This window comes from Gymnodraco acuticeps, unplaced genomic scaffold, assembly GCF_902827175.1.
Source record: "Gymnodraco acuticeps unplaced genomic scaffold, fGymAcu1.1, whole genome shotgun sequence".
In the NCBI taxonomy this organism is placed as follows: domain Eukaryota; kingdom Metazoa; phylum Chordata; class Actinopteri; order Perciformes; family Bathydraconidae; genus Gymnodraco; species Gymnodraco acuticeps.
The window spans coordinates 156,950-176,269 of NW_022990757.1; the positions used below are offsets into that span (position 1 = coordinate 156,950).

The 19,320-nt window shown below is 42.3% G+C and overlaps 2 protein-coding genes across 9 annotated transcripts in view; both read right to left on the minus strand.

Annotated features, from left to right (window-relative positions):
• LOC117556762 (calmodulin-regulated spectrin-associated protein 1-B-like) overlaps positions 1–7,975 on the minus strand; it is a 52,602-nt gene extending 44,627 nt beyond the window's left edge. For 6 of the 8 annotated variants that reach the window (XM_034232269.1, XM_034232266.1, XM_034232261.1 and 3 more), the window contains exons 1-2: positions 7,683–7,975; positions 6,200–6,375 (exon numbers count right to left, since the gene is read on the minus strand). In XM_034232269.1, the coding sequence (XP_034088160.1) occupies positions 6,200–6,374 (175 nt within the window). In that variant the 5' untranslated portion in view covers position 6,375; positions 7,683–7,975. The remainder of the gene's footprint in view (positions 1–6,199; positions 6,376–7,682) is intronic. The other 2 variants (XM_034232262.1, XM_034232264.1) reach the window with 1 other exon arrangement.
• A 2,010-nt stretch (positions 7,976–9,985) lies between these two features.
• Positions 9,986–19,320, minus strand: part of LOC117556765 (neurogenic locus notch homolog protein 1-like) — a 36,540-nt gene continuing 27,205 nt past the window's right edge. Inside the window, 13 exon segments of the mRNA XM_034232276.1 lie at positions 9,986–11,410; positions 11,412–12,371; positions 13,790–13,887; positions 14,001–14,148; positions 14,809–15,107; positions 15,190–15,352; positions 15,459–15,543; positions 15,652–15,865; positions 16,358–16,503; positions 16,816–17,256; positions 17,741–18,312; positions 18,796–18,908; positions 18,986–19,243. Coding sequence (XP_034088167.1) covers positions 11,192–11,410; positions 11,412–12,371; positions 13,790–13,887; positions 14,001–14,148; positions 14,809–15,107; positions 15,190–15,352; positions 15,459–15,543; positions 15,652–15,865; positions 16,358–16,503; positions 16,816–17,256; positions 17,741–18,312; positions 18,796–18,908; positions 18,986–19,243 — 3,716 coding nt within the window. The 3' untranslated portion in view covers positions 9,986–11,191.

Here is a 19,320-nt window from a genome sequence, read left to right on the forward strand (position 1 = left end):
GTTCAGACCCTTCTAAAAAACTAAAATCACACCATTATTTAAAATGATCATTTCCTAATTTCAGTCAATATAGTCGCAATTGGTCATTTTGTTATCATTTTTATTTTGCAGCCCTAAGTGGGACCTTTGCCCAAATGCTGCTAAAGTTCACCAATATGATACCAAGAACAGATGGCCTGTAATATGTGCTTAAGCTCCAGTTAGTAGGGTATTTTGCAGTACCATAATCTGCCAATTAAAACATTTGATTCAGCCTAGACCCCAGCTCTGGCGCTGCATCATTGTGATGGTATCACTGATTGAATCAGCAAGACGTGAGAGACCACCAGCCAAACATCTCAACGGTAGAGAAACAGGTATCAGCCATGACCAAACCAAAGAAAATGCTATTTATTTGTTCCACCATTATTTCTTTCATCAATGTGCAAAACTACGTGTACTTTAACATCTCTACTGTGAGAACCTCTTAAAAGCTGTGATGGCGGTCAAACAATGAAAAGCTAGCCCTGTCCTTTCTGTGTGAAAAGGAGATGGTGTAGTAGTAGATGTGTCCCTGGCACAGTGTGACGTCAGCAGCAGCCAATCAGATTACAGGAGCAGCAGAAAGCCTGAGGGGGGAAAGGTGAGGCTCTGCTGTTTATTACAGGCGTCTGAACTCTGCCCTGTTTAGTAACAGAGTGGTAAAGCTTTAAAGGGATTTTTTAGAAGAGTGATGAGTAGGGATGGGTATCGTTTGAAATGTATCGATTCCGATTTCGATTCCGGTTCTGCTTATCGATTCCGGTTCTTATCGATTCCCCGTTTCGATTCCAAAATTGTAAAATAAAGAGGTCAAACGTTTAGATAACAAAAATATATTTATTCTTAAAAGGTTTAACTGAAATTGTTACTAAAAAATATACATGCAATACAAATGTATTGCACAATAGCTGTGCTTTATTTTAACTGAGCTATGCCTGTGGCAAGCTATTAACAGGCATTACACTTTGCCTTTTCTTTTTCTTTTTTAGTGGAGCCTCACTTCAGAGTGTTTACCGCGACCTATCTTTGGTGTTATGAAGTGACTGAGCTCGTGAAATGTCTACGGGAGGGCGGGGGAGCATCGCTGCGGGGCAACTGTGGACCTCTGTCGCCTGTCAGCGCAATTTATATGATGCCGTTTAAAAAAATGAAGGGCGGTGCCGGCCGTCAGCGTACCGAGCCGGCCGTCAACGGCCCGCTGACGACCGGCCGTTCTGTGATTCTCCAGGTCCGCCCTGTATTCCACCGGGTCACCGCAGCACCGCGGTGCAGACGGACCCGCTGGAATACAGGGTCTACCGCGTTTAGGAACCGTTAAGCAGAACCGAAATTGTGTATTTTGTATGGGTACCCGGTACCCGGCATTTTCTTATCGGTTCTCATCTGGAACCGAGTTTCGGTTCCCAACCCTAGTGATGAGGCACTTATTCATACTCAGTGTCACCTACAGAATGACAGTCGGGACACCCACAGTTCAGACCAGAAGTCTGTAGTAGTAGCGCAGATATATAGAAATGTACTGCAGCATTCAAACAAATGTAAGCCACCTAAAAACTTCAATATGACTTTAATTGTGTGCTAGAACGGGTCGGGTCGAGGCTGAACCTCTTACTGTAGTCCTGTGTCTTGGATCCTCTATCCTGAGTTCTGGATTAAGTCGTGGTCTTCGGGTCGTGGCTGAACCTGTCTCTGCGGTCCTGCCTTGGGTCTCGTCATGCTGCTTCCCTGATGGCTTCCTCAGGATTGTAGCTGACATCCTCGTGGATTCATCTTCTTATTACAGACACATGCATTTCCTAACATTCGGTCTATATGCTGTAAAATGTATTATCTCTTTGATTTACACACGGCATCTATTGCACGTCTGTCCGTCCTGGGAGAGGGATCCCTCCTCTGTTGCTCTCCCTGAGGTTTCTCCCATGTTCCCTTTAAACTGTGGGTTTTCTCTGGAAGTGTTTCCTTGTACGATGTGAGGGTCTAAGGACAGAGGGTCTAAGGACAGAGGGTCTAAGGACAGAGGGTCTAAGGACAGAGGGTGTCGTTTTTCTCATACTGATATTCTGAACAATCTGTGCTGTTGTATTTGCTGTAAAGTGTTTCTACTGTAGGCTATTTTTATTTTATGTACAGCACTTTGGCTCCACCAAAAATCGTTTATAAATGTGCTATATAAATAAAACTTGATTTGATTTGATTTGATAGAACATTTGCACCGCTTTAACTTGGTGTCAGACATTACTTTCCGACGAGGAACTAAACCCATTATCTATAGTCTCTTTAAAGTCACCAGACTCCATTGACAACAAGTGTATTTCACTTAGCAGAACACAGCTCTAATGACTCATCTACAGTGACATACGTTTGTTTGTGTTATTGTGTGACTTTGTGTTTTAAATGGCTGGTTCGATTCACAAAGGTTACCCCAGCAGGACAGAGCTCTAATACTGCCATTGGCTCTAAGCATCCCAATCCTCCACTTGTTTGCAGATGAATGTGATATCAATCATGCTGACGGTGCAATACTGGTTCCGGCTGTCACTTTTTATAAAAGATTAAAGACTTCACGTCAATCATCACGTTACAGGATAACATTTTCTATTCTTAACTTTGTTCTTTTAATGCAATTCTTTCTTATAAGATCAGAGATGGGAAGTAACTAAGTACATTTACTCAAGTACTGTACTTAAGCAACACTTTGAAGCTACTTTGTACTTCTACTCTACTACAGTTCAGAAGTACATGGAGTACTTCTACTCCACTACAGTTCAGAGGTACATGGAGTACTTCTACTCCACTACAGTTCAGAGGTACATGGAGTACTTCTACTCCACTACAGTTCAGAGGTACATGGAGTACTTCTACTCCACTACAGTTCAGAGGTACATGGAGTACTTCTACTCCACTACAGTTCAGAGGTACATGGAGTACTTCTACACCACTACAGTTCAGAGGTACATGGAGTACTTCTACTCCACTACATTCAGAGGTACTTGGAGTACTTCTACTCCACTACATTCAGAGGTACATGGTGTACTTCTACTCCACTACATTCAGAGGTACATGGAGTACTTCTACTCCACTACAGTTCAGAGGTACATGGAGTACTTCTACTCCACTACAGTTCAGAGGTACATGGAGTACTTCTACTCCACTACAGTTCAGAGGTACATGGAGTACTTCTACTCCACTACATTCAGAGGTACATGGTGTACTTCTACTCCACTACAGTTCAGAGGTACATGGAGTACTTCTACTCCACTACAGTTCAGAGGTACATGGTGTACTTCTACTCCACTACAGTTCAGAGGTACATGGAGTACTTCTACTCCACTACAGTTCAGAGGTACATGGTGTACTTCTACTCCACTACAGTTCAGAGGTACATGGTGTACTTCTACCCCACTACAGTTCAGAGGTACATGGAGTACTTCTACTCCACTACATTCAGAGGTACATGGAGTACTTCTACTCCACTACAGTTCAGAGGTACATGGTGTACAGTACTTCTACCCCACTACAGTTCAGAGGTAACTGGTGTACTTCTCCTCTACTACAGTTCAGTGGTACATGGTGTACTTCTACTCCACTACATGTATTTAATACCTTTAGTTACTTCTCAGATCTGGATGAAGGATGTGAAATATAATCAAGTGTTGAATCAGACTTTAGTTCCACCTGGAGTAAATCCACAAGCTACCCTGCAGTATACAAAGTCATTCAAACTAGCTGCACCTTTACCAGCTTTGAGAACACTTTCATGATCAATCATTATAAAACATATCATATATATTATTCTGAAATGGACCAATCTGCACAACGACTACTTTCACTGTCGCTACTTTCACTATATTTTGATGACAATACTTTTCTACTTTCACTTGAGGAACATTTTGAATGCAGGACTTTTACTGTAACAGAGTATTCCTACACTCTGGTACTTCTACTTTTACTTAAGTACAAGATCTGAGTACTTCTACTTTTACTCTTAAGTACAAGATCTGTACTTCTCCACCTCTGCATAAGATGACTTCACATTTCAAGCTTTGACCTGGAGGCGTCAGTTCCCTCTCAAATATACTGAGTCATCCACTGCAAACCAGGAGACAGCTCACTACTGTAGGCATGGCTCATACACTGGATTTGAGGATGAAGGCTACTTCTTAACTGAATGACTTCCAAATGCCTCACTGTGAACTCCTAATAAAATGACAGGGACAGTCACAGCTCTGATGAGCGAGCGGCACAAAGCCCACATTCAGAGTCTTCTCCAGACATGTACTGGGACATGTAGAGCAGTCATTTGGAGTGTTTGAGTAGAGCGAGGTTAGTGGCCCGTGTATAAAGGACTCTGGCTGATGATGTCAGCTTCACTCGATAACATGAAGCTCTGCTCTGTTGCTACGCTGCTGACTTTGATTCAGGAAGAATGTTTATTATTGTAAAAATAACCAGACAACAAAGCAATGCAAAGCTAAATGCTTCTCAATAAACACTGCAAAAACAGTATATTTGTCAAATGTCTAGTCAGAGTATGTCTTGACACTACATAGAGGACATCATAAAGGAAGAAGTAACACTGTTGAGGTATAGGGTGTTGTTTTTAGACAATGCATCTTCCCTTACGCTGTAACAATGTAAATGTCCCCTCTGGGACCAATACAGGTATTCTGATTCTGATTTAGTATCTTTTGATGTCAGACTCTTGAAAACATCTTATTTGAGTTGGATCTCAGATAAAACAAGTTTTTATTTGACATGTCACAAGGTTTTTAAACTGCTATGGTATTTGTAAAAGAGGGGTCACCTTGTTGCTTGATTTTAGAAAACACATATATATATATAATATGTTGAATATAGTTCAAAAGAAGTTTCCCCAGCTGATTACAAGATGTCATTTATCTAAATATCCCATCATATTCCAAGAACATTTCATTTGTTGTATTGGCAGATTGTTTGTAACTTATTACAAGCGAAAACATCTTGTTCTCGTGACTTTTGTAACTTTGTTTCCAGTGCACAGTTCACCTGAATACAGGAGTTACTAAGAGGACATGCCGATACACTGCCCAATGTCCATCCTCATTTCTTCAGGTCCTCAGTGATGTCTTGTCTTGTCAATCGAAATCCACAAAGACATTCATTCACAAGAATATGAAAAAACTGAGTAAGGCAAGAAATATCCAAATCTGAGAGGCTAACAGCAGCATGAGAACATGGTCAGTAGTTGGTGATCATACTCTGTTCGTGGACAATAACAACTCTATTTCCAAATCCATTTATGCATAGTCACAGTTCATTTCACTGCATCATCCAAGCATACTGCAATGTATATCCTCGAGTGTTTTATAGCAGAGGTGGGCGCCACCTCGCCTTAAGAGAAAGAGCACTACATCCACAGCACACAGTCCTCAACTTCACCACATGCACTTCACCACATGCACTTCACCACATGCACTTCACCACATGCACTTCACCACATGCACTTCACCACATGCACTTCACCACATGCACTTCTCCAGCAACAACCAAAAGCAGCAAGTTCCCATATCGGAGAAAATATTGCAAGGTAATGTTTGTCATTGTTGGTGTAGAGGATCAATGTGGATCAAAATGGTTGTTTATTTTCTCTCAGCTCATGAATCGTTTCAGCTCTAAGTAGAACTGCAATGTTTCTGAGCGGCGAGGTTTGATGCATATCACACCCTTTACTATTTTGAACTTCCAATAAAAGCAAAAAGCTAAAGTAAAACGTGTAAGCCTTCATTTCTTAATGCATGGCTACTTATTGTACTGTATTTGTCCTCTTGTTAATACCAGGTTGATACAAGCTTATAATACACGTGCTGTAACCCCTAACCAGCCTTTTGACCGGGATTTGTTCAAAACACTGATGTTATTATGTCCCTGGCTTAAAATGATGCGTTGGTTTTGTTGCTCTCCAAGAAAGCATGCCAGGAAAGGAACTGATGCAATTGTTTTGAACATGGTTTGCATTGAGCATTGGTAAATCATAGGTCCAGTCTATTTGACTGTAGAACAAACAGCATGTAGAACACCACATGTGCAGCTGCTGATATGAATTACAATACACATACGGGAACAACTCCTTGGCTACACCAAAGAGCAACGTGTTAAAGGACAATAGATATGTTCCAGTGAGCGGGGAGTAAAGCCTTACCTTTACCGTAAGCTTTGGCAAACAGCCAGCGGAGATTTGCTTCTATTTTGGCTCTGGCAGAGTCGTAGAGCTCCAGCGGAACGACCTGAGCCTCCATGCTTCCTCGTCCTCCCACATCCTGCGCTGCTGCCCGCCTCCAGCTGCTGTCCCTGCCAGAGCTGCCCTCCACATCCATCCTGCAGCACACACACAACCCTTAGTGTTGACTTGTTCAAAGGTTCAAGAAAAAGGAGTTACATAAGGGTAATAATAAAAGTAATAATTATAATAGTAATGATTAAAAAAAACATTATAATAATAGTAGTAAGATTTAGAATAATTATATTTATAATAACGATAATAATAAAATAATCATAGTAAAATAAGAAAGATAGTAATAAGAATAAAAACAAGAAGAATGTACAAAACAATACAATTATGATCATTAATATAATAATGATTAATAAAGAATAAATAAATAGATTCATTTTATTCAAATGATATACATAAATGGAATGTAAATGTTAATTAGTTTAATAAAATCATATAAACAAATAATAAACACTATTAAATACATTTAAAATAAATGTAAGCTAGTGACTTGCATTTATTTGTATTACACATTTCAGGCACTCAAAAAAGCATTTAATTTGAGTTCAAAACAGAGAATCAGCTTCATGAAAAGGGAATTTCTTTTATAGGATTGTTGTATTGTATTTGTATATTAACAATTTATAATCACGTTTCAAGTTAGTGATAGTGTCAATACTAATGTTATGTGTTGGTGTTATGTTGTCTTTCCAAAAAACTGTTTGTTGGATATATATTTGATATATTTTCGGATGTATTTGTTCTAGTGTTGGCTGTGATGCTGAATGTTAAAGGAACAGGCCATACCCTGCACCAGGTAGTCTACCAAATCACACAATATTTACAAACTGGTGCTATTGTCCCAACATTAAAGAAACATTTCTGAATATAAGACAGAAACATTGTTACCCCCAGTATCAGCCCATCGCATTACATCATCGATATGATATGAAGAACAACAAGCAGGGCCTGCAGCCCCCCGACAGCACCTGCTCTGATCATCATGTTTTTTATGAAATACTACACATAGATCCACCTGATTTACTCTGCTGCTACTGTCTGGGCTGTCAATCAACATGATGTTGTACAATGACCATTACATTCATTCAAGACAAAACACCTTTTATCTGCACAGCTGATGATCAGCTGATGGTGTGTAGGGTTGGAATGGAAGCAAAGCAGCACTATTAGACACACATTACAGCTGCTTTATGCTTATTACCTATACAAAAATAATAAAATATACACAATTGTGACTGATAATGCATTTTCCAGGTAGTCGAAGCTGCAATCTGTGCTGACCAATGAATGACCTGAAGCTAGCACCATTCAGAGCCTGGTATTAGCCGTGTTAGCTTGCTAAACTGCGCACACACTCGGGAAATAAAAGCTGGAACACACAACAGAGACTCACCTTTAATAGTGCATTGGCTCGCTTTGTGTTTGCTGTTAAATCGCCGACATGCTGGCTTGGTTTTAGCTCGGCTAGCGGTGAAACACAGGACTCCTCCCTGCACACACTGTTGGTCGGTAATCCAATAATGAAAAATCTGATTGGCAACCATCCGGAAGTCTGATTTCGAGGGAAATGTTAATGTCCCAAAGCCGGCTGCTTCACATTGAGGCTGTCATGGTTTCAGAGAGCATACGGGTCATTTTGGCTGCCTGTCTCTCTGTCTCTCTGTCTCTATGGGGACCTGCTCTCCTCTGTCCTCTGCAGTGCTCAACCTCACCAGCAGAGGGCACTGCAGGCACAATGTTGTATACCTGTTTTTATTATTTAGCTAGATCATCGGTACCATGTTTACTTTTTATAATTAATACTGTTATTTGTGGCTGCTTCTTCACTGCCTAAGACTGTAACATTATTATTACTGGATGCTAGTTGAATACGTTCATATGTTGAATTACTTTTATAATGCTGCTACTTATTTCTTTACCTTTCATGTGTTCTTAAATATGACTTATATTTGATGATGTTGTGCTTGTCTCTTTCTTGAATCTGTCTGCTTCTCTTATTATCTGCACGGCCCCTTTGCTGTAGAACATGTATACAATAAATAATAATATGCCTGATTAAGTAAACCTGTGTATATGTATGTATGTATATGTTATGTTGTGTTATTAATATTAATGTTGTATACATTTTGTATATGCATATGCAATTCATTCATATTTATTTAACCTAAATAACTTTTTTTTACATTTGTTTTAATTATTTAATATCATTTGTCTATATTGTACTTAAGACTTAGGTAGAGAAGTAGATAACATATTGTTAAAAAACGGTGTTTTAGCACTGGTAGAGCTGTGTTTGATACGGAAATACTTGATTCAAGAAGTACAGAAAGAAATAATTTAGTATATTTTTGGTCAATATTTAGGGGGTTGCTCTGAATAGACATAATACTTAATTTCAGCTGTTAATAAATGTTTGTCATGCTAAATATTTCCCTTAATGGCTTTAATCCATAGATAATAACACAACTCTAGACGGTAATGAAATCTTTAAAGTAACTATGCCAGGTTACATCATAATGTCCAATGTAGATAAATGAGCATGCACGGATATTAATGACTGCTCGTTCATGTGTGGATTGATTCCGATTTTGAATTTATTATTTTTCAAATCAGGCTGAGCTAGCCACTTCTCTTTTCCAAGCATCCAGCACACATTTAGAACGATTACATTTGTAGTATAATATGTTCATAGGGGATAGTACAGCCTGTTACTGGTAAGTGTTTCTACGATGGCAGCCACATTTATCCAAGACTAAAGTACTGAAGTACTCAGATGTTGTACTTGAGTAAAAGTAGAAGTACTCAGATGTTGTACTTGAGTAAAAGTAGAAGTACTCAGATCTTGTACTTGAGTAAAAGTAGAAGTACCAGAGTGTAGGAATACTCTGTTAGAAGTAAAAGTCCTGCATTTAAAATATTACTCAAGTAAACGTAGAAAAGTATAGTAGCGACAGTGAAAGTAGTTATTGTGCAGATTGGTCCATTTCAGAATAATATATGATGTGTTTTATAATGATTGATCATGAAAGTGTTCTCAAAGCTGGTAAAGGTGCAGCTAGTTTGAATGGCTTTGTATTCTGCAGGGTAGCTGGTGGATTTACTCCAGGTGGAACTAAAGTCTGATTCAACACTTGATTAGATTTCACATCATTCATCCACATCTGTGAAGTAACTAAAGGTATTAAATACATGTAGTGGAGTAAAAGTAGACTATTTACCTCTGAATTGTAGCCAAGTAGAAGTAAAAAGTAGCATAACATTGAAATACTAAAGTAAAGCACAATTATCAAAGTGGTGTCACTTCCTGTGGTAGTGTCAGACTGTCGCCACCAGAGGGCGCCAGACTCCAAGGCTCGCTGTATAAAGTGTGTTCAGCTCAGATACCTCTGGGGAGGGGGGGGGGGCTACAGTCAGCTATAGTCAGCTCAGATACCTCTGGGGATGGGGGGGGGGCTACAGTCAGCTATAGTCAGCTCAGATACCTCTGGGGATGGGGGGGGGGGCTACAGTCAGCTATAGTCAGCTCAGATACCTCCGGGGATGGGGGGGGGGCTACAGTCAGCTCAGATACCTCCGGGGAGGAGGAGGGGGGGGGCTACAGTCAGCTCAGATACCTCCGGGGAGGAGGGGGGGGGGGGGGGCTACAGTCAGCCACATAGTGCAGCAAAGAGAGACTAAACAGGAAATGAAGCCATATTTTAAAGCTTAACAGCAACTTTTATTGAATCAAGACCATTTTTACAAACATTTTTAAATCAGGAAATACTTCTTTGCAAACTACAACTTTGCATGAACATTGATTTTGAATTACATCTTTTCTTAAAAACATCTTTCGTATCTCTGAATTAGTTTATAAAACGTGACATCTAGACACCTTAAACCACACAAAGTGCAGGTGGTGTGTTCAAACACACAAACAAAGGTCCCCATTTCTTTCACAAACTATGTTCTTCACTTCGAAGACGTTTTTCTTTTCAAGAAATCTCACAAATATGTTGCTTTTCTTAAGAAAAACTCAATCACACTGGCACTATTTTAAACTGTGGCAAATGTAACATGTTCTACGACAGGTCTGCCATTGAACACTTTACAGGTTAAACATGGTAACCATTATCACTGGTTTGAAATACAATATGAAATAAAGAAACTCTCCTTGCATCATACATTATTACAAATCAAGTACTCAGCACCCGCCAACACCATAACTTCATCAAAAATAGGCTCAGGTTGATTAAGATGCATTTTTAACTCTTTTCGAAAAAGCATCTCTCAACTCATAAGGGATATTGTTCTGTGCTTTAAGGTCTCTGTTACCTTCGTTACTCTGTGAGAGCGAGCAACATCATGAAAGGCCACACTTTAAATATATATTTTATCATCCAACGCGGACTCAGTGATAAGACTTAGTGAAATGTAGTTCAGTAACATAACCTGTGTCATTTCAAAACACAAAGTAGGTTAAAATATAATTAATTAATACTGAACATTTTAAAATAATCTATAGAAAGTTGGGAGAAAAAATCTGTACAAACATAAAGCAATGCAAATCCCCAAAAATAAAACATTTGTGAAGACAAAGATAAAAATAGATCCAGTGAACAAAGCAACACGAGACACAAATAAATAGCCAGTGTACAGGAGTCCTTTTTTCTTATGATATACACTCCTTTTAAAACAGTTTCTAATCTTCCCATACATAACAAATACAAATACAAATAAAAAAGCATAAATATAAAAGCATCTTCTTTATATTTAAAAAAGAAGCACATAAATAAATACAACATTTCTAAAACTGTTCTTATCGTTAGTATAAAAACTGATAATAAAAAAGGTCTTTAGATAGGTTTGTCACTCTTTCTGTATTTCTTTGAATTTTTTCCCACTGTCCATTTTTAAAAGTCTCTACTTAAACTGCTCCGGGATCAGGTTCATCTGCGAATGGATACTCGTGGGTGGGCTCGAGATGCCTTCCGACCAATCAGACATGTTGGAATGTGGGGACGAGCTAGACCATTGGTCGGGGGAGCCGGGGGAAGGGGTGAGGAAGGGGTGATCGGGCACCTGCAGCTGGTGGTTGGGGGTGTGGTCCATGGGGCCAGAGTAGCTGTGTTGGGAGGGGGGGGGTGAGGAACTGAGTGCCGAGGATCTGGGTCTCCTGCGGCATGACGGTGAGGATGGGCATGGAGCGCCCGTCGTTCAGATCCACGCTGGGGAAGCTCTGGTTGAGCCCCCCCGTGGTGGAGCTGGAGTTCTGGTGCTGGAGCTGCCGCGAGTGCTGCTGCTGCTGCATCACCAGGTGGCTGGTCTGCATGTTCTGGTAGCCCATGATCTGAGACAGCGTGGCCGTGCTGACCCCGTGCAGAGCCCCCATCATGTTGTGGGAGATGGGCTGGCTGTAGCCCCCTTGCTGGCCCACACCCGGGTGCATCCTTGAGATCCAGTCACACTGACCTCCCCCTCTGCCCTGACTGTTGGGGCTGGAGACGGGCATGTGGGAGAGACGTGGGGGGTCGAAAGACATGCAGCTCATATCTTTACCCATCATCTGGCCCATGTGATCCCCATTACCTTGGAGGTGATTTAGAGACATGGGAGGCGACTGCTGGAAGGGGGATGTCATGGGAGGAGAAGCTACGTCGGAGAGGTATCCGTGAGGAGACTCGAGAGAATCGACTGGGGAGAGGACACCTGTCGAATCGAGCAGATTCCCCTTTCCATCCAGCGACTTCTTCTTCTTCATCCTGTTATCTTTACCTCCATCTTTTCCTCCTTTCCCGGCACTCAGTTTACGGACCTTCTTTACAGAGAGGTTGGGTTTGAGGTTGCTGAGATAGTCATTGGGGGAGCAGAGGGGGGGGGAGAGGCTGGAGGTGCTCAGGGGCCCGCTGTGGAGCCCGGGGCTCCGGACCACGTTGTACTCGTCCAGCAGGCGCACGATGTCGTGGTGCATGCGCTCCTGGGCGATGTCTCGGGGCAGCTGGTCCAGGTGGTCCGTGATCTCGCGGTTGGCGAAATGTTCCAGGAGAACTTTAGCTGTCTCGAAGCTTCCTTCACGGGCGGCAAGGAAGGTAGGCGTCTCCTCCTGTAATGAGAACAACAAAATAACGGTTAAACGAACAATATTTCATTTTCTGATACTAGGAGTCTCTCAATGAAAACAATTACAAAAGATGGAGTTTGGTGGCGGCATAGAGTTAGGGATCATGGGAGTTTGTGGGATCAGCTTCTTCTAACTAATGGCGCTTTTCCAGTGCAGGACCTAGTATGGCTTAGTACGGTATGGTTAGGCCTTGGTAGCCCAGGCTCACTTTATGCTGCGTTTCCATTACAGTTTAGTAAAAGGGGTAGTAACTATAGTAACGCGGTGTAGGCGGGGCGATCGGCTGTTTAGCGGGCGGTGCAACGCTGCATTAAACTGCCGTGACGTCATCTTCAATGCGAACCACAAAACCAACATCAGCCGTTAGCTGTTAGCACTCAGAGCTCACAGCTCCTCATATCTGTTCAGAAACTAGACAGAAGTTAAACAAGTACAAACCACAGACTGCCTGTGTCATGGAGAATACAGTCGCTGGTTTATTTATGTCTGTAGGCCGTTGTTGTGAGTGTGGACGGTCGGAGCATATACTGCATTAGCTTAGCCTGATCAAGCCGATCTCCATTCAGAAAAAGGTTTTAAAAGGTTTTTCGCCTGCCGTCTGTCTGCAGACTTGTCAAATCATTAATTCATGGTTTTTACTAACCGGTATCAGTATGTTGTTACTTCGGCATCATTTTGAAACGTGTATTACAATTAAATCACGGTCAAATATGTTCATGTTGTTGTAATCCCCTTGCCAGCGATTCTCTCCGACCATTCAGCAGTCGAGAGTGTTTACGTCACTAGTTTAGCATATTCAGCCCGGTTGTTGGCCCGGTAAGAACCTCGTTTTTGGAGGGCCAGAAAAAAGGTGAAAAAGTAGCCCTGGGCCGGAACTACCCCTGGTGGAAAAGCAAAAAAAAGCTTAAAGCGTGCTACGTGCAGCAGTGGGAAAGCGCCATAAGATTACTGTTAGGCAGATTATCTGCAGAGCTATCCTCCTCCAAAACAAATACATCAGGGGGTAAAAACTGAATTAAGCTGTTCATGTGGAAAAAGTGATCAGTTCAGTAAGGCAGATGCTTTCTCAGCTTATTTCTCTGATGAATTAAGATACAGATGTTTTGAGGACCTTCGTCCGGTTCAAATATACAGTGGTTCAAATGTGGCCTAAACCTGAATAAAAGTAAATGTATGATGTTTTCTGGTTTACAAAAACAGCAAAGAAGCACACAATGCCATTGCAAGCGACCAAATGAAATTAGAAATTATTTTTTGTTTAAAATCATTGGAATAATTTGGGATAATGCAGTAAACTCATAAAGAGGTCTGTTTTGATTTTTTTAATTTGAACCTTTTGAAAAAATATATGAACTACTGCGAACGTATGGAGCTTCTGACAGTGCATTGACTTCACACACCTTGTTGTCCTGCATGTCTTTGTTGGCCCCGTTCTTCAGCAGCACCATGGCGGCCTCCACGTTGTTCACCGCCGCAGCCCAGTGCAGAGCAGACTTTCCTGCAGAGAGAGGAGGAAGGTGAGGGATGATTATCAAACAGCTCAGCATACTGGGAGGCCTCTTTTTGAACGGTGGAGAGGATTATATGATGATAGCATTTTAGTTAGCGTACCAGAGTCGTCGGTGGCGTTAGCGTCGGCGTGGCAGTTGATAAGCTCCTCCACCATCCCCTCCACAGCCAATCGCGCGGCGAGGATCAGCGGTGTTGTTCCGTCGTGCATGCGGGCGTCAAGATCAGTGGCGCGGTTTCGGATTAAAATCTGCAAAGACACATGGTGTTTAGTTCAATGCTTTTAAGGTGCTGGAAAGTGTTAAACAAGCACAACCAACAACATGAGAAACTCAGAGATGGAACTCGGTCACAAACCGCTTGCTTGCTTTGTTCTCTGTGTGTTTTAAAGGTCTTCTGTTTTTATGTGTAAGCACTATTTGCATAAACAAATACAGTTTATTATTGTTATTATTATGATTAAAAGCAATCTATTCAATACTATATCTGATAAAGTAACCCTCTTCTGTAGATTCATACGCATGTTTTTTATTTGACTCTTCATGCATTTTTGTCATTATTTTAATGTTTTATTATATTTTAGAATTATAATTATTCATGTTTTATGACCTTCTATTTATTTTGTGTTTTAAAAAGTTTTAAGAAGTGTTGACGAAAAGTTTACTATTTTTTGTTGGTTTTTATGTGAAAGCACTTTTAGTTTATTAGGTTCTTTTTTTTATTGAAATTGGAATATATTCAATACTATATCTGTATATCTGTAAGTGAACTTCTTGCGGGAATTCATATGCATGTATGCAGGTGAAGGAGAGCATAAACAGCCTTAACTAGATACATGTGTTAATGGTAGCATCCAACATGTATTAAAGTCTCAACTGAAAAGACCCAGCAGGTTGATAAGACTCTTCACCTGGAAGACTCCCTGAGCGTCCGCAGCCACAGCGGCGTGCAGCGGGGTGCGTCCCATGTTGTCCTGGACGTTAGCGTCGGCGCTGGACTCCAGAAGGCGTTTGGCAGCATCGGAGCGGGCGTAGCGAGCGGCCAGGTGGAGGGCCGTCTCCCCGGTGCGATCCGTCTGGTTGTGGAGGTTGGCGCCTTGGTAAATAAAGTCGGAGATGATTTCCGCCGAGGGATCCTCTTCCTCTTCGCTGTTGCCCGTCTCCAGCCCTCCACCGCTGCAGGAGGCGATCATAAGGGGGGTGAAACCATCTGCAAACCAGGAAAAGGGATTATAATCAGCTCACAGTCACTTGTTTGTCAGAACCTTTTTTCCAACAACAGCTGTACAAACCTGGTCCTCTGACGTTCACATCCATGCAGTCGTTTTCGATCTCTCCCTGAGGAGGAGTCGGTGCTATGGAGGCAGTGCGCAGGTCAGCTGCATCAAGATGCTGCTGTGTCCACTTCCTGTGATCTGTACGGTCACTCAGGTCCAACATGGCCTGCTCCTCCAACTGAGAGACACAGATCATCACAACATGAGCATCGAAAGCATGTAGAGCAATGTTTGCGAGAGTGATAAAACAAAGTTATTTCAGAGATAAGGAGGTTTTTCCTTACCCTGAAGCGCCTGCATTCTGGATCCTCATCATCCCATTCGTTTTGATTGTCATCCATAAGATTGATGTCAGAGTTTTTCATAGGCCTGTTGAAAAGAGGAGGCAGGTTAGACTAGATGCTTTAAATCAAATACAAAAGGTGAAGACAATGCCGAGCCGCAGGTAGATTTGATCCATTCTCAAAGTGTCCGTACCTCAACCCAACAGAGTCCTCTCCCAGAGGCTCTCTGCGCTTCTTTTTGGTGGGCTCTGAAGCTTTGAATCCTTCAGGGAACCAGAGCTGGCCGTGCTCGCGTCGCCTCTTACGAGACACCAGAACACCGAGGCACACGAAACCCAGAGCGGCCAGGCCCAGGAAGACCACGTACATGGGGTAGAGCTCTGAGCCGGAGGGGGCAGGTCTCACACCTGGAGGGGAAACATCTGATATTACTTCTGCCTTTTTACTGTTGCTGCTAAGACACCTGAATAAATGAAGGCTCATCTTAACTTATCTTAACTTGGTGACCACTTTTAATATAACAGGCAGAGATGGAAGAAGTACTTAGTACCCTTTATTTAAGAAAATATACTAATACAACACTGTTAAAGGTACTCTGTGAAATAAATATATTTAATACAAAAACTTAATTCTAAATAAATTACTTGTGTATAAATGATAATGTATTTCTCAAAATCTCTCAAAAAGTTGTAATATAAAAGCTTGGCTAGTTTAACTTAGTAAAACGTTAAATATTTCTCTTTGAATTGCACTGAAGTGCAGAAAAGAAAAAACTCAACTAAAGTCAAAGTCAATTTTGCATTTAGTACAAAACTTGATTAAATGTACCTAGTTACATTGCCCCACTGATTACACGTTGAAGATATAGATGTTTGTACAAAAAGGCTTTAGAGACTTACTGGTGACAGCCTCGATGTAGGGGACGTTCAGGTTCCCGCTGGTGGCCAGCGCTCCGAGGAACGCCGCTACATCTGTGGCGCTCTGGAAGCATTCACTGGACTGCTGGTAACACTGACGGTTATCAATCTCCAGGTACACAATCGACCTGCAGCGGGGGGAGGACATATTAACACTATAATACAGCTCAGTGAAACAAAAAAATAGAATACAATATGAAAATGTTAAATCAAATCTAAATATCATTAAAAGAATAATATAGATTATTATTATTTGTATTTGAATCTTGCGTCCTCTATAACATTGTGGATTTCTGTGTGGAGGTTTTAAAAAAGCCCAGTGGGTTTTTCTGCCCCTTCCTGTACATCATGTCTTAATTGTTCAAAAAGACAATAAACTGAAACTAATCTGCTAATAAAACCAAAGAAGAAGTAGTATAGTGATTTCTCTGTGGTCCTACCCTTTGATCTGCACAGGGTCCAGCTCTCTGCGTCTGCGGGGGCTGACCATGGCGGACACGCTCTCCTGGACCTGACCCAGGACGGAGGCGGGCCTGGCGGCCCACTCCGGCCATCCGTCTGTGGAGCGCTTCAGCACGTTGTGTTTCACCAGGTCCTGCTCGTTTCCGTAGTACGGGAAGATCATGGGTTCTCCTTTGGCGTCACGGCGGAACACCACGTTGGTGTGGAGCACGCTGCTGATCTCTCTGAGGAACGTTGAGGAGCGGTTCTTCAGCTGCTCGGGGGGGATGTGGACCACCAGGACCAGGTGCCCGTCTGCCAGCTTCTCCGGCATGTTCTCTGCACAGTCCAGCCCGTCCCACTCACACTCAGCGTTGTTGCAGCCCTGGTCACAGTGACCGTCAGCATAGTGGTCCTTACAGTACTGGTCATACAGCGGGCTGCAGAACACAAGGAGCTTTGGTTAGCGTTAAATTAAGGCATGTCTTTCACTTCAAGATTCATTATTTTAATTTTGTATTCTTATTTGTTAGTATTAACAAATACTTTTTGTTTGTTTAAATACGTAATATTTAATTAATTAATTTGGGATATACTGTACTAAATAACAGTAAATGTTATGATGGCAAAAACATGAATGATAACAATACGTTCTTGATATCTCATAAATAAAATAATTATGCTATCAGTCAAACTCATTGATAACTTTTTTTATGTGTTTTGTTCCTTTTTTGGGAAATACAAACAATTAAAACTGCGAGTACAGAGAGGAGGTTTGTACACAATTATTATTATTTATAATTATTATAATACCACTTTTAACACCAATACCGGTATATCACAGCACCCCTACCGACAAATACATGACACATCCCAAACATATTTGCTTGCCAAACATTCCTTTTTCTTCAGTTTCAGACTCACTTGCAGGTCCCCTCCTGCCCCTGGCAGTCGAAGCCGTCGTACAGACACCCCGGGCTGTTGCACTGAGCGTCACACTTCCCATCGTTGAAGTAGCGCCAGCACTGCAGCGCGGCCGAACAGTTCTGCCACGGGTCGTCGAAGTTCAGCGAGCAGTCCCCCCCGTCCCAGCCGCAGGCGTGGTTGTTGCACAGAGAGTTGCAGATGTGGTTCCCGGCCCACTCGTCACACTGAGGAATCTCGCAGCTCACCTCCACCTCCGGCGGGGGGATGATGTCCCGGCCGAAGCCCCCCACGAAGGAGTAGTCCAGGATGTGGCACAGCAGGCCGTTGAAGTTGATCGGGCAGCTGCACTTGAAGAAGGGCGCGTCAGGGGTGGTCTGGCACGTGCCGCCGTTGTAGCAGGGGTTGGAGATGCAGAGGCTGTCGGTGGGGGTCTGGCACTCGGGCCCAGTGAAGGTGGGGGGGCAGAGGCAGCGGGGGCCCAGGTGGCCCGACACACAGGTACCGCCATTTCTGCAATTCAGACCCCCGCAGGAGCGAGAGTCGTACTCACAGGAAGAGCCGGTGAAGCCCTGAGGACAGACGAGAGACAGATGATCATTGAGCTACACAAAACATTTATGTTGTTCTTTATGTTTTACATACTTTTATAAAATCTGTTTTGAATAACTGTGTTGTTTTTTATTTCCTGTCTTCAGCAGCATGTTATATTATGAAAAGTGCTAAATTAATACATATAAAGTTCAGCGTTGGACAACTGTTTTATTGCTTTGCTTGTTTTTTTGATTATCACTTTGTTATGAAAGTGGACAACTTGAGATAAGAACAGGATTGAAAAAGTATGTCTTCAATTATAACAACAGGTGAATGTTTGCAGATGAAACCATGAGGAGTGTTTTATATAACTTTTATTTTACTTCTTAATATCAGTTTTTTGTATGCGCTAATGATTTGACTGTCTTGAACATCACTTAATAAAATCGCAATAAAATCAATACAAGTGTATAATATTATTTCTTGAGATACATTTGTAAAGTGTATTGAGTTGTACTCACAGGAGGACATTTGCAGATGAAGCCGTGAGGTGTGTTACTGGCAACAGCACAAGACCCTCCATTTTTGCAGGGTCTTCCTTTACAGCCGTCAAACACTTTATCACAGCGCTGACCTGGAGAACAGAACATATATGTTTTAACACCTGTACACCATTCCCACACAGGGATCCTGCTGCAGTTCTCTTCATACCTGTGTATCCCGTGCGGCACTCGCAGCGGTAGCTGTTGGTGAGCTGGACGCAGTTGTAGGAGCCCTGGGGGTCGCAGGGGTCCGACAGACACTCGTTGACGTCGCCTTCGCAGCGCTCTCCTACGTATCCCGCTGGACACACACACTGATAGCCTCCGATGCGGTCCACACACTTCCCGTTGTTGAAGCACTTTGGCTCGTTGGTCAGGGGGTCGCTGGAGGGGGTGCAGTCATCCAGATTCATCTCACAGTGCACGCCTACAGGAGAGAGGAAGGTAGAAATTAAATTGTATTTTGGGGACTTTTTGTCAATGTATGCCTGTGGATGTGTGGTG